This window comes from Mesocricetus auratus, unplaced genomic scaffold, assembly GCF_017639785.1.
Source record: "Mesocricetus auratus isolate SY011 unplaced genomic scaffold, BCM_Maur_2.0 Super-Scaffold_100019, whole genome shotgun sequence".
Lineage (NCBI taxonomy): Eukaryota > Metazoa > Chordata > Mammalia > Rodentia > Cricetidae > Mesocricetus > Mesocricetus auratus.
Genome location: NW_024429200.1, coordinates 8855395 through 8869146, shown reverse-complemented (window position 1 = coordinate 8869146; position 13752 = coordinate 8855395). Strand labels below are relative to the sequence as shown.

Below are 13752 nucleotides of genomic sequence, written 5' to 3'. Positions count from 1 at the left end.
GAGATTATCTTATAAAGAAGTATCTAGGATCCCAAGTCAAAGGTTATCAAATGTACACAGAGAAAATGTTTTAGAAATGCTACTCTATCAGGACCAAAGATAAACAACCATAATATTGAAAAAAATGCAAAGTCCAGCAGTACTTAAAATCTTTTATTTTTATGTGCATTGGTGTTTTGCCTGTGTGATGCCTGTGTAAGGGGGTCAGGTCCCCTGGAACTGGAGTTACAAGCAGCTGTGAGCTGCCAGGTAGGTGCTGGGAATTGAATCCGGTCCTCTGGAAAAGCATCAGTGCTCCCAACTGCTGAGCCATGTCTCCAGCCCCTTCCCATACTACTGCCTTTTAATATTATACCAAGTTTGATACCAGTCTGGATACAGAAATGAGATATTGACTGAGTGGTTCAATTGTGACTCACTGTTGGAGTTCTCTTCTATTCCCTCCCCACCCTCTTTCAGCTAAAAAAAATGGAAAGTTTCCATCTATTTAAACACACGTTAAACCACCTTTAAAAAAAATCTTCTTTTAATCAACATTTATGTAACACAAATATCCATTACCACACAAACCGCACTGAAGCAGAAACTAATAATTCTACCTTAAGGTTTAATCATTTTATTAAATGCTTATAAACATGTACAAGAAAGGAGGTCAGAGTGCAATGTAATCTTGTAACTAAATCTGTCACAACACCTTTTTTTTCTTCACTAATTTGTACACGTGCTACTAACGGGGTTATATAATAGAATCCTTTATACACTCAGTAGAACATCTTCTTAGCTAATGTGAGAACTGGCAGTAAAGAGAACAGATAAGGCTGTGGGTCACGGACACTTTGATCCATCAATTACAGAATATTCATTTAGATATCATAAGAACTAATAGATGTTGTAATTTAACATCATCTTTATAATCAAGGGCAAGGTAAAGTCTATGATTTAAATATGTTCAAGGTACTTGTGAAGAGACAAAAATAGTCTAAAAGCAAGAAAGGAGGATATCCAAATTTGGACCTGCTCATCATTTTACTATATAAAAGTGAATGTTTTCCATGTTTCCATTAATTAAGGTAACAATTTACGAGAACCGTCATAATTTAGACCATTCCAAATGAAAATTCTCTTACTATTTCTTTCATTTTTCCACTTAGTTCATAAAATGGATTGAATCATCAACAAGCTTTCATCAAATGCTCCAGAAAAGCAGATAACACGGCTGCATCTCAACCACTCAAAAACAGTTTCAAGTGTACCCCAGTCCCAGTACCAGCGGTCTGTGCAGAAAGCAATGCGGAGGACAAATAGGGACAGGGTGATGAACTTACTTGAACTTAGCTTCCACCTCTTCAGCAGCTTTCTGATACTCCTCAGTGGTGACTTTGTAGAACTCCGAGCTCTGTGGACAAAGTTGACAACATTTTCACTATGCAAGAAGACAAACTGTTCTGATGACTTGCAATTTCAAAACATAGAAGCAACTTTGTTACAACCACTCCAGAAGTAGATTTCAGGCTTAAGTCGCAAACACAGTACTTAAATAGTTGGAAGACCACTAATTTAAATAACAATATTGACAATGATATATAATTACAAGGTTCAGACATTCCTGACATTTTTGAAGGATGTGTTAGCTCTACCTCCCTTGGTTATCTAGTACTGCAAAATCCAGACACTTAAGCTCATAGGGAGAAATCATGCACATTCATAATGATGCAGAGCAGGATTTGCTTTGCATATTTTGTTTCACTATGGATCTTAGCCAAGCATGGTGATACATGCGTTTAATCTCATCACTCAGGAGGCAGAGAGGCAGGTTAGTTCTGGGTAAGTTCCAGACCCTGTTTGGAGGCAAAGACAAAATCTTTGATAGAACAAAAAGATAGCTTGTTCTATCACTTTCATATGACTAACACACCTTCAACATTTGTAACCATCAGTATGAACAAAAAGGTAGACTTAAAAACAATTTTAATATAAAAAAGGCTACACTGTTACATGAACTCATGAACACCATAAGCCAAGCCACTGGGGCAAACCAATGCTTTTCCCAGGACAGCAGGACTGAAAATTACTCATTGTGACTAGCTGCTAGCTGATCTGAAAGCAGTCTCAGTAGAGGGGTCAGTCTAAATGACCCATGAGCTCTCAGACTCAATGAAATAGCATGAAAAACACTGGGCAATGCGGAAGGAAGCAACATAACACAGGGCTCTATTGTGTGCCTTCACTCTCTAATCACTCGGGTTTCACAGCCACAGCTTGGGTAGTTTATTTTTTAATAAATCATTGTTGGTTGGTAAGAAAATGAAAATGAAAGCCTCCTCACACTGGTGACCCCTTTGCATTTAACAATCCGTGTTGCCCAATGACAGTCACATCCAGGTTTCTAAGATGCAGATAAAATCAATAGGTATGTGATTAGACAACAGACTGGGGTGGCTGGAGCCATGGGCAGGTCACCATTTGAGATGATGAATGACTCTCTATCAACCTCCAGTTCCCTACGATGCTAACATTTACTATAATCTTATTTGGGCTACGATTTATCTTCCTTGCACCTGATCAATAAAGATGAACAGAACCAGTTGTAAGGATCGATTGTAATTTTTTATCATTTTCAAGCACAAAAGTGCATTTCTGACATGAAGATGGTATCCTAAGTGCACTGCCTCTGCAGCTTAAAAAGTGCAATCTGAGTGATCAGCCACACTCTATATGTGGAGAGGTGTTAATTCATCAGTGGGTCTAAAGCTATCAAAAAGCCATTTGTCTTCTCGGATACTGTAGATTTAGGTTGCCCACACCTCACCATATGCTCCACATACTACATTTCCCTGTGCTCTTCTGCACTGCTTGACTTAAGCTTTTCCTGGGATTTTTTCTTTTGTTTTTTAAACAAAAAAAGAGTAACAAAAGCACCTATCAGTTTATCACTAACAATGTCAGAAATTTCCAGAACACTGTTCCAGCTATCAAGAGGGCAATATGTATGTCACTGATGCTGGCGACACAATAACATGTTGACTAATACGTTCCTTTATGGTAAAAGCTCATACTTTAACAGCTGGATAGGATTGGGCTGAAAGTTTTGGTTTGAGGTCTAGCCTGTGACCCTGAGTCAGTCTTTCAACCTTTCCCAGTTTCCTCTCCAGTATTTGTAACCTGTAAGATATGGATGATAACTGGCATCGTTTAATTATATAATGAAGCTGTTGAAGGAGTCAAATAAGATAGGCGAGAACTGTAAAGAGGGATTTTCTTTGGTAGAGTAACAAAAACATCTGAATAAAATAATGGTGGTGGTTGTAATTGGTGGGACCTCCAATTGCAACACACACACACACACACACACACACACACACACACACACACACACACACACACAGAGCCCTCCCTAACATATAATTTCACTTTGGGCACAAATCCTAGATAATCAAGAACATAAAAGTCTTCTAGTAAGAAAAATGCACAAAACTGAGAATTTTGCTGCAGTACAAATCAGTGAGCTGCCCTCCCCTCTGTGATGCCAAAGGCAGGGAAAGTGGTTCCAGTTACAACTTCTACAGTGATAAATAGAGAGCAGCTGTGCCTATGGCGTCTCCAAGCTCACTAGAGAATTCTCCAAAGCTAAAGGCTTTAGTTTGGCTCTATACTTCCACCTCAGCAGCGAGAGTCTTTCTAATGATAAAAACTCCCAAGAAGGCAACACTGCGTAAGTACTTAAGTATACTCCAGATATGTAGACAGTATTTAATTAATAAAAATACTTAACTTATTTAATTAACACTAGATCCTTATTATCCCAATAAATGTTCACTCAGGGAAATTGGACCCTCAAGAAAATTTCAATCTAAAATCAAAGAAAAACAATTCTAATGGAAGGCAACAGCCCAAGTGTGACTGCTATTACCAGAGTTCAGAAGATCTAACACTGGCCTCAGAAAAGACATTTAAAATTATATACCATTCATTCAAACCCAAACCCTGAATCCTCCGAGTATTTTCAATGGGAGAAAGGATGAATACTGGGAGTTTGGGTGGAAATGTATAAAACAGAGAAAAAGAATTAAGCATGCACACATGTATGGAGAAAAGTTGAAGCTATGTGGTAGGATGTAATTTGTGTGGTTTGGAAAAATACAGAATAAATTGCTGATCATCTTCAACTGGCAGTTAAGTGCTGGTGACAAGAAGGGGACAGAGGAGCAGGACACAAAGAAAAGGAGCCCAAGGTACGAGGCTCACAGCCCTGTCCTGTCTTAAATGAGACCTGAATATGCACTAGGCTTGTTTGTATTTCACATACATGAAAAACCGCATTGCTTCTTCCTGCCCATAAAGGGGCTAACTAACAATAAATGGTATAATTTACTGGAACATAAAAGTATGTTTGAGGAGGGGGTACAAGCTGAGTAGAATTTTAATATATTCTTACAAATGGAGCCACTATACACACCTACTAAACAAATATGCTTTTTCTATTTTTTTTTAAACTGCTAAATTAGAGTCAGATGAAGGGCAGAAAATAGTAGGTCCTCACATCAACCTCAGCTTCACCTCAGAGCACAAGTGGAACCTTAAAAGCCACACCACCTGTAACTAGTGGTTGCAGTGGCATGTATTAACTGAGACGGGGGGGGAGGGAGAGAAGGGGACAGAGACAGAGAGACAGAGAGAAAGAGAGAGGATGGATAGATGGATGGATGGATGGATGGATGGATGGATGGATGGATGGATGGATGGATGGATGGATGGACAGGAACCAGTATGCTCAGACTGCATTGATTGCACTGTGAGAATCTCCCTCCTGCTCCCAGAAGCTATCTGCCAAGCTGAAAAGAGCTGCCCATTGCTGAGACTGTCTGCAGTTGACTAGTTGAACCCCAGAATGTTCCAAGAGTTCTGGCTTCTCACACTGCCTAGCAACCAACTAACTGCTCTTGCCCCAAGTCAAGAGGAAGCAGAAGTGCTGTAGTTCTGAGAACATCAGCTTTTGGTGTTTGTGCCTCAAGACAGTTGATACCATCTTATTAATTACAGGTTGTCCATATTCTAATGTCTTTGTTGTCCTTTAATGTAAAAGTCCTTCTGTAGCAGAACAAAGCTACATGGACTGTCTTTACCCAGTCATTTCACAGTGTCAAAATCTGATTTAAACAATTATCCACATTCCTTGTTTCTAAGGGAGGCATGTGTATATTCTCTCAAAATTTGTTGATATACCAAGTATTTTGTAGGAGGAGTCCCAGTAAGAGCTTCCTTCCGGTAAAACTGTAAGATACAGAAAAGAATAGCATGGCCAATGGCAAGGATCACATGCAAATGCATGAAGCATACTTTATTTATTGATCAAAGCACAGTATATGCATTCAAAAAAAAGTCACAATGAAGCTCATTACTTCTTACAACATATGCCAGCAAAAATAAAAGCAAAGATTAAACAGTTTTTACAGAAAGAACCAAAAATAAGGGATGCTCATGATCTCCCAAGTTAGTCTTTCAATAGAAAACTGTTCTATGAAAGGAAGCCCACAACTATGAGCACCATGACGATCTAAAATTAAAACACACCTCTACACAAATTTGTTCCATGTAGCCTTCTGCCCCATCAGCCTCAAGAAAAATTCTTGACAAGATCTGCCTGCTTGTGGCATGAATCTGTGGCAGGCAAATATGTGAATCAAGTATTAGAGAACTGATTTGTTTATTTCTTCCTTCTAGACAGAAACTTTTATTGATATAAGCATAAAATGTTTCTCACCAAGAATTTTTGTGAGAAAGGAGACTCCATAAATTTGGTGTAGAAGGACATTATCTTTAAGATGTTTCAGCACCATCAAAACCCAGGCATCAAGCAAAATGTGTTCCTTCAGGGGTAACAGCTCCAGAACAACAATGTAAGTCTTTATATTTGGGAAATGCTTCTGTCACATGTCCCAGAGGACAAGCCATCACTGGAAACACTAGGCATTTTTACTTTCTATATTAAAACATTTTCCCAATGCACCGGGGACCAATTACTGAAAACACAAGTAGCACACTGAGTGGGGGAAAAGGCTCCATTGTACATAATTTTAAAAACGTGATCCATTTCAAATATGAATGTTTTCCACAGAATAATTTTTAGCAGTGCAGAAAAGTGGTTTGGAGGGAGCTTTAGGTCAGACACCAAACCACAGCTCCTTCAAGAACAGAACAAATCATTTAACTTCAACAGGTGCATCCTATCTATAAAAGAGGGAAATGACAATTACCCAGTAAGATGCTTTGGAGAAGATGTAAGACAGTCTATGGGAAATGCTCTATAAGATACCCAAGACAAAATCAGTCTCAACTAGAATACTGTAAAGGACAAAAATCTTTTCTAGTAAAGAGACACCACCCAGTCAAAGCACTTACACTCCTTTGCCAGAACATAAGGTGAATGGGAAGTATGTTGAGGCCTGGGCAGTGCTGGGAATGTGGATGGCTATGTTACAAGCCCAGGCAAAAATAAAGCTTATTGGGGCCACCCATGCCTGTAATGACAGCTCTCAGGAGACTGTAGACAGGAGGACCTTCAGTTCAAAGCCTGTGCAGGCTGCAAGATGAGACCTTGCCTCAAAACACCTCCTCTCTCTCTCCTCTCCACCTCTCTCTCTCTCCTCTCCCCCCCTCCTCTTCTCTGCCTTCCCCTCTCCTATCTGCCCCAATAACCTCAGCTCATCACCAACAAGATGCAATTAACTCATTAATCAGCAAAAATACTTTAATATGAGAACTCCTGATGTTTACTGTACATTATAAATCACTAAGAAATGTTGTTCATCATTGTTCCAACAGTTGAATCACAGACCCTTTTATTTTGAAGCCACTTCATTAGCAAAAATCCCTTGGAATGGTCTATGAGAAATGCTAGGTTAAAGAAAAATTCACCAATGAAGGCAGTAGTTTAAATGAGTTCACTAGACCCTATATAAATGATAAAAGGTGTTTATTCGAGAAGGAGTTACACAGATAAGAGTAAAAAACCACCATTGCCTTCTTACTCCACAAGATGCTCTTCCTACGCTCTCCACAACCCAAGAGAGCACGAGCCAGTTCCTCCTCTACCTTAATGGGCCTTGTCTCCACCTGAAACCATGCCCAAAGGGTGTGGTCACTACTACTAGTTCACTGGCAAGCAAGATGGCACTACAATTCACCTCTTTGTCTAAAGAAGAAAGTTTTAAGCCCGATCCAAAAGCTATACGCAATGACAATAAATATCAAGTATATTTGAGGAGAAAGAAAAGTAAAAACATACACAACCAGCAAGGGCAACATTGGTCAATACACATTCTACATGTCCAGTCCCAGGGTAATGGCTTATAACAAAGATTACTCCAATAGCTGTCCTAATCTGGAAAGTCTAAGTCTTGTATCTAGAACACAGTTTAATCTTCAACCTCATCAAAGACCTGAGAAGGAAAATAAGATTCCTAGGGAAGGCAGGAAGTGCAAGCATGTGACTTCCTAAAGGTGCAAGAAAAGACAGAAACAGCAGGTAATCTGGACAGTCACCCAAGGTCTCACAGTAACACTGGGGCACCAACTTTGGCTAAAGCCTAGAGTATCTGACAGACCATCTCAGAAGCAGGGAAATTTGAAAGACTGTCTTACCCTGATTTGGCAAGGTTCAGCAGTCTCTAAGTTTATCTCCAGCTAGTCCAGTTAGGACAGCGTATCCAAATCATCGGTCAAGGTGGGGGCAGTTTTTTTTTTTTTTTAGCCTAAAAGGCCAGTAGCCAAGAAGAGAACAAACTCCAAATGGAGTGTCATCAGTGTCCAACGTACTCTCAGGAATTTCTCGGTGCTGTCAGGAGCAACTGTGTCTCATGTCAACAGAGTTTTAAATTACTAAACATTTAAATGTCATATTCTGTAGGTCTTTGAAGTGTCTGAAGATCAAATATCTATGTTGGGTACATCTCTGAACACACACAAAATCTAACATCATTAGGTATAAGAAGCATGGGTAACTATAATCTGTAATTCTCAGAAACATAATTGCTCAGTGACTGAAGCTTCCCAAATATAATTTAAACCTATGTGTAGCATAAGGACAATTACCTCAAATTTGTATATATATATACACATACATACACGTGTGTGTATGTATGTATGTATGTATGTATGTATGTATGTATGTATGTAAATCACTAAAACAGAGATAGAATTGAAATGTCATGACCAGAGGTAGAACTGTATAGTGCAACATGATAAAAACATCCTAAATATACAAAATATCTTAAGTATATGTAGAAACATACATACACAGAATATGATAAAGATAGTTTTATACTTGTGCAGAATATTGTAACCAAAAAGAGCCTACACAGTATGACAAATAAAATATACAAATTATCCAAAACAGGAATACAAAGTTAATTTTACATAAATTTGAACATACAAGACTCTATAACAATGTAAGTTGTGTAGAGCTAACAGTTGCTATAATAGTTCATAAGAAGATATGTTAATCTACCTATATCCCATCCCATCCAAACCTTTTAAACTTTTCTAAAAGAGATTCCCAAGTCTGACCATTCTCTTCCATTCCCAACCCTACACAACTTAAAACCAACCCTAAGCAGGTGATAATAATCCATTTTCTAGGAAAAAAACAAAACAAAAACTAAAGCGAAGAAGACTAGCTACAACATTTGTACCTATATGAGTGGCAGGTGATTCTATGTCTGAAGTTCTTATCTGAAGATCTGATCAGAGTGTTACAAGAAGGTGCACCATCTCAGCTAGCTAATTTGGAATTGTCTAGAGCAGTTCTAGTCCCAAACCAATCCTTGAGTGGTGTATACTAGTTCAAAGACATCAAATCGAATCAATGTTACGGGGCCCCATTCTTTTATAAATCTCTAAGAAATGTTGTTCACCTCTGTTCCACAGTTGGCTCATGGACCCTTTTATTTTGAAACCTCTTCATATGCAAATATCCCATGGAATGCTAGGTTAAAGAAAAATTCACCAAAACTTTAAAAATGCAGCTCCTCTTTTCTTAAAGCAATGTTGCTCATGAGCTTAGAACTAACATCCAGATGTCAAGAGAAGTTGGCAATGCTGAAAAATGATTCCAAAACTGATGCCTCAGAGCACCACATTTTATCAAGTATAATAAAAAGCAGGGCATTACATTGAAGTTTGAGTATTTATATTTTAGGTGTATGTGTTTTGCCTCCATATAGATTGGTGTAGCACATTCATATCTGTTCTCTATAGAGGCTAGAAGCAGGAGATGGAAAACCTGGGACAGAAGTTCTAACAGTCATGAAGGATGTGGGAATCAAACTTAGATCCTGTGGAAGAGCAGCTCTTAACTACTGAGCTAGCTCTCCAACCCTTAATTGAATTTTAAATATATTTATTCTGTTTTGTTTCTTCAAGACAGGGTTTCCCCAAGACAGCCCTAGATGTCATGAAACTCACTCTGTACACGAAGCTGTCCTTGAATTCTGAGATCTAACTGCCTCTGCCTCCCAAGTGCTGGGACTAAAGGTTTGTGCCACCACCAACCAGCTAGCTTTGTTTTGCTGTTTCTTTGATTTCCATTTAAAAGTATTCATTTTTACATTTGTGTATGTGAGTGTATGTCTGTGTGTAGGCATGTACAAGTGCTGGCAGAGATCAGCGAATGTTGGATAACCTGGAACTAGAATTATAGGCATTTGAGAGGTTCCTGACATGGATGCTAGGATGCCAGGACATTAGAGGTTCTTAACTGCTATCTGTCTAACACCTACAAACTTGTGTGTGTGTGTGTGTGTGTGTGTGTGTGTGTGTGTGTGTGTGCCTGTTTATGTGCAAGTGCCCAGGGCATCAAATCCCCCAAAACTGCAGTGTTTGTGATACCTAACATGGGGGCTGGAATCAGGTCTGAACTTTGGTTCTCTTGATTGAGGAACAAGTGCTCTTCACCTCTGAGCCATTTACTTAGCTGAGATCAGATCCTGGTAAGTTTACCTAACCTATTCCTTCAGACCTCTCTGATAAATTGCCAAATGGCCACCATTCTTTCCAATTTTCTGATCCTGAGCCCCTTGGATTCCAGTAGGAATAGGTGGAATCTATGTCATCACAGCTTCTAAGTGGGCTTAGCTAGTGACTCATGTGGCCATGCCAGGAAGCTAGTTCAAACCAGAGCCTTGGAACCCTGCCGTGATGGAATAAATACTATCCAGTAGAGGACATCCTAGCCCTGCTGACACTGGAGCTGCCAGCTGACACCAGCCCAAGGGGAGGAGAGCTGGAGATTCAACGGTGAATAAATGGTTGTTTCAGGCCAGAGTTTGGGGTAGTTGATTATACAGAAAAGTTACCAATTCATGTTTTCCTTAGCTAGTGGTGCTTTTTGGGGGAAGTTGGGGAAACATTAGAAGGGGACTAGCTGGTAGAAGTATGTCACTAGGGACCAGGCTTGAAGGTTACAGCTGGGTCACACTGCTTCCTGGCCTATCTTAGTGTGGAGAGCTTTGACGTCATGCTCTCACCACTATGGATTGAGAGGACTCACCATGTTTTCTTACTATGATGGACTGAAAGCCCATTCAACTGTGAGCCAAGATAAACCTTTCTTCCTGTCAGTTGATTTCTTAGGTATTGGTCACAGGGATACAAAAGGAACAAATACACATATTAATCGTCCTGATCCTTATTATGGTAAGAGCAATGAACAAAACACATGGCACATAATACTGAAGCCATGTTACATTGACACCATTAAATGTGAACTGTACTTCAATTTTTACTTTTATCCAAAATACACTAAGACAGAGACAGGTCTAATGTAAACAAAATGAAGTGATGATGCCAAGGATGGCATCTACCAGGTCCCTCCCCTACAATCATCTAGCAGCTTCCCTATGAGTCTCAAAAGAGGTTAACACTGTCAAACTCCAGTAACAGCAGCCGAAGAGACAAACAACAGCTTCAGCAAGCATGTTTGATTTCCCATGAAATGCCAAGTCTGGGCACTGGAAACCCAGGCTGGTGGACTTGTCTAAGTATATCGTCAGCTGACGAGGGCTTTTCCTCTACTTCTAGCCATGCTAGCCTCCTTTGGCATTTCGTTTTTTTCAAGGCTGGAAGATGGCTACAGAACTCAGTTATTCTGCCTACGTGGTCAGGAGAGAGAAGGGAGTATGAAGGGAAGGGTGAGGCCTTTTTCAAAAATTCACACTCACACAGTTTTGGCTAAAACTGCACACCGCTCACATGCGTGGCGGGAAGGCTGAGGAACTGAGGACTTTTTGTGCTCTGCTTCTAGAATGAAGAGAAGAGGAACCTGTGGCGGCTCTCAAGAAGCAATCCATCAAACTTTCCAGAGAGCTTGGGTGACTACAAAGCAGCAGGGTGACTTTAGATGTCACCGTTTCCATGTTCCTCTCTAATCTCTCCTACAATACTAGGTGGGGTGGTGGGAGGAACACAGGGCATGTTTGTTTACCCACCTGCTAAGGAAGGAAAAGGGAACCATCGAGGCAGTGATGAACCCGAGTCTCTCTGGGCTGGCTGTCAGGCAAGTGTCAGAGTGTGTGACACATGCCACTCTGTAATTTCAGATGTGCCACTTAAAAGTGACGGTAACGTGCAAACAGACACACGCTGCTCCCAGACTTGAAAACGTGTTTTCAGTTTTTACATGAGACCAGAAGGAAACACGGTGCATGCATGTCCTTGCAGCGTTTTGTTGAGTCTAGTTCTACTCTCCTGTAACTGCTGCAAGCCTACACGTGACACAAGTAGTGAACACCCCCAAAAGGTCAGAGCAAAACCTGCCTCATAGGCTCTTGATGTTTTATTTTCAAATGTTTCACAGGGACAAAGGAGAACATTATGTAACACATCACAGCCACTGTACAGCTGATTCTAGTGGCCAGAGACTACATTCCAAATAAGAGCTCTGTTCCTTACTGTCTGCTCAGAGCAAGGATGAAAGGAAGCAGTTTAGGGTGTGCACAGATTGGACTGAAGATGTGGATCCCTGCTTTTTGTACTTCTTGTCAACTACCCACAAGTTTCTCCTGGCCTACAACTCCTTAGATACAAGCATCACTTAAATAGTCAATTCCAACAAAGGTCTGGATAGCAGGTGGATAAACGGTAGGAACAAGTTAAAACACACTTGCTTTTGAGAAGCACATTGTAAGACCTCACCTGTTACACACTGGTAGGTACAAATCCCCCAAGGTGAAATCAGCACTTAGGAACTCAAAGCTGTGTTAACCACAGCCCAGACACTATTCCAGGCAGGAAGCCCTGGTCACTAACCACATTGATTACTCATTTCAACACTGGGGCAGTCCCCGATGGAGTAACTTAGGGAAAACAGGTATGTTTTAATTCAGAGTCGCAGGGTAGGGCAGGCATAGCAACAGAGGCTCCTTTTGCAGTGGCTACTGTTTGTAGTAGGCTTGTTTCATCTCAGGGTGATCAAGAAGCAGAGATCTCGGGTGGGAATGAGGATGGGTACAACCTTCTTTAGCCAACCTTACAACATCGTATCTGCCAGGTGTGTCCCTTGTCCACAACCTACCAGAAGAGTTATTCAAAGACCTGAGCTGGTGAGGGACCACGCACAATCAAACCACAGCACACTTCATGGCAGCAGGCATCCACGGGAGATTCCATGATTTACCATTTCATAGAATTACACAGAACCAAGGGCTGACTTTGAAGAACAACTACATCTTTACAACAGCAGTCTTGAGAGTTACACGGTTTTTTAAAGATCATGAATGGTCCAGGTTATTTAGAGGTTTAACCCTTCCCCCGAGACACCCATTAGACAGCACAATGCTGGGCTAAGCCTCCTGCAGCGTGCCTTATACTCTGTAGACTAGCATAAGGATGGTAGAAGGAATCTGAAATTCTTGCCAAGGAAATGGGCCCAGAGTAGAGAAGCTGGCATCTTAAAGAACCTCTTTATGGGCCTTTGAAATTCTCAGCTTTGATTTCAGTCTCCTGATAATTTCCTTCTCTTCCCTCCCTCCCCATGCACCACTGCTCAGGACATAGCAATCCATGGGACAAGGGAAATAGATTCTTCAACAGTGTACCCAACGGCCAACATGGGTTCAAATTCATGGTGTATCAGATCCCGTATTCTGTTTCTAAAAGGTACCCTTGAATGGGCGAGGCTGGGTATACAGTCTCACTTTCAGATTGAAATGAGGTGATCCTATCAGGAGTACTGACAGTCCAATCATTGGCAGACAGCTTGGTTTTCCTTGTGAGGATAGAGGATCTTACCACCAAGCCTCTAATGCTTGGATCCCTAGGTGATACAAAGAGCCTGAATTACCAGTAAATTATCATTGTAACTGTGGGCAAACCTGAAAAGGGAGAGGAACTCAACTGCCTTTTGTCTTGTATATGTATGAAGCTCAGCGGCTAGACATTTATTCTGAGTACTGTAAATTTCTGTTAACAGGCACCTGTGAATATCTGAAGTATATCTTTAGTCTTTTCAGCTCTATTCAGTTCAAATCCATACTACTGCTGATCAATAACTAATGACTAATTTAGTACTTTCTAATGGTTCAAAATCTTATTATACACTTTAGTAAAGACAAATGAAGATCCCCTGTGGGGAAACCCTCCCAGTATCTCTTTTTCTTCCTTTGAAAATCATTTCAAGCTGGAAATGGGATCACCCAAACTACACTTGCAAGCCTGCCTGCACCAGCCCAGTGGTCATGTGGGACTTGCGGACAAGCT

General features: G+C 40.6%; 1 protein-coding gene and 1 non-coding gene across 3 annotated transcripts in view; one reads left to right on the top strand and one right to left on the bottom strand.

The window, feature by feature from the left end:
• Chchd3 (coiled-coil-helix-coiled-coil-helix domain containing 3) overlaps positions 1–13752 on the bottom strand; it is a 264717-nt gene that overhangs the window by 52369 nt on the left and 198596 nt on the right. For both annotated transcript variants that reach the window (XM_021234265.2, XM_005082384.4), the window contains one exon: positions 1326–1396. In XM_021234265.2, coding sequence (XP_021089924.1) covers positions 1326–1396 — 71 coding nt within the window. The remainder of the gene's footprint in view (positions 1–1325; positions 1397–13752) is intronic.
• LOC121133080 lies at positions 5237–5346 on the top strand. The gene has a single exon (XR_005869822.1). It is a non-coding gene; the product is annotated as a U6 spliceosomal RNA (small nuclear RNA).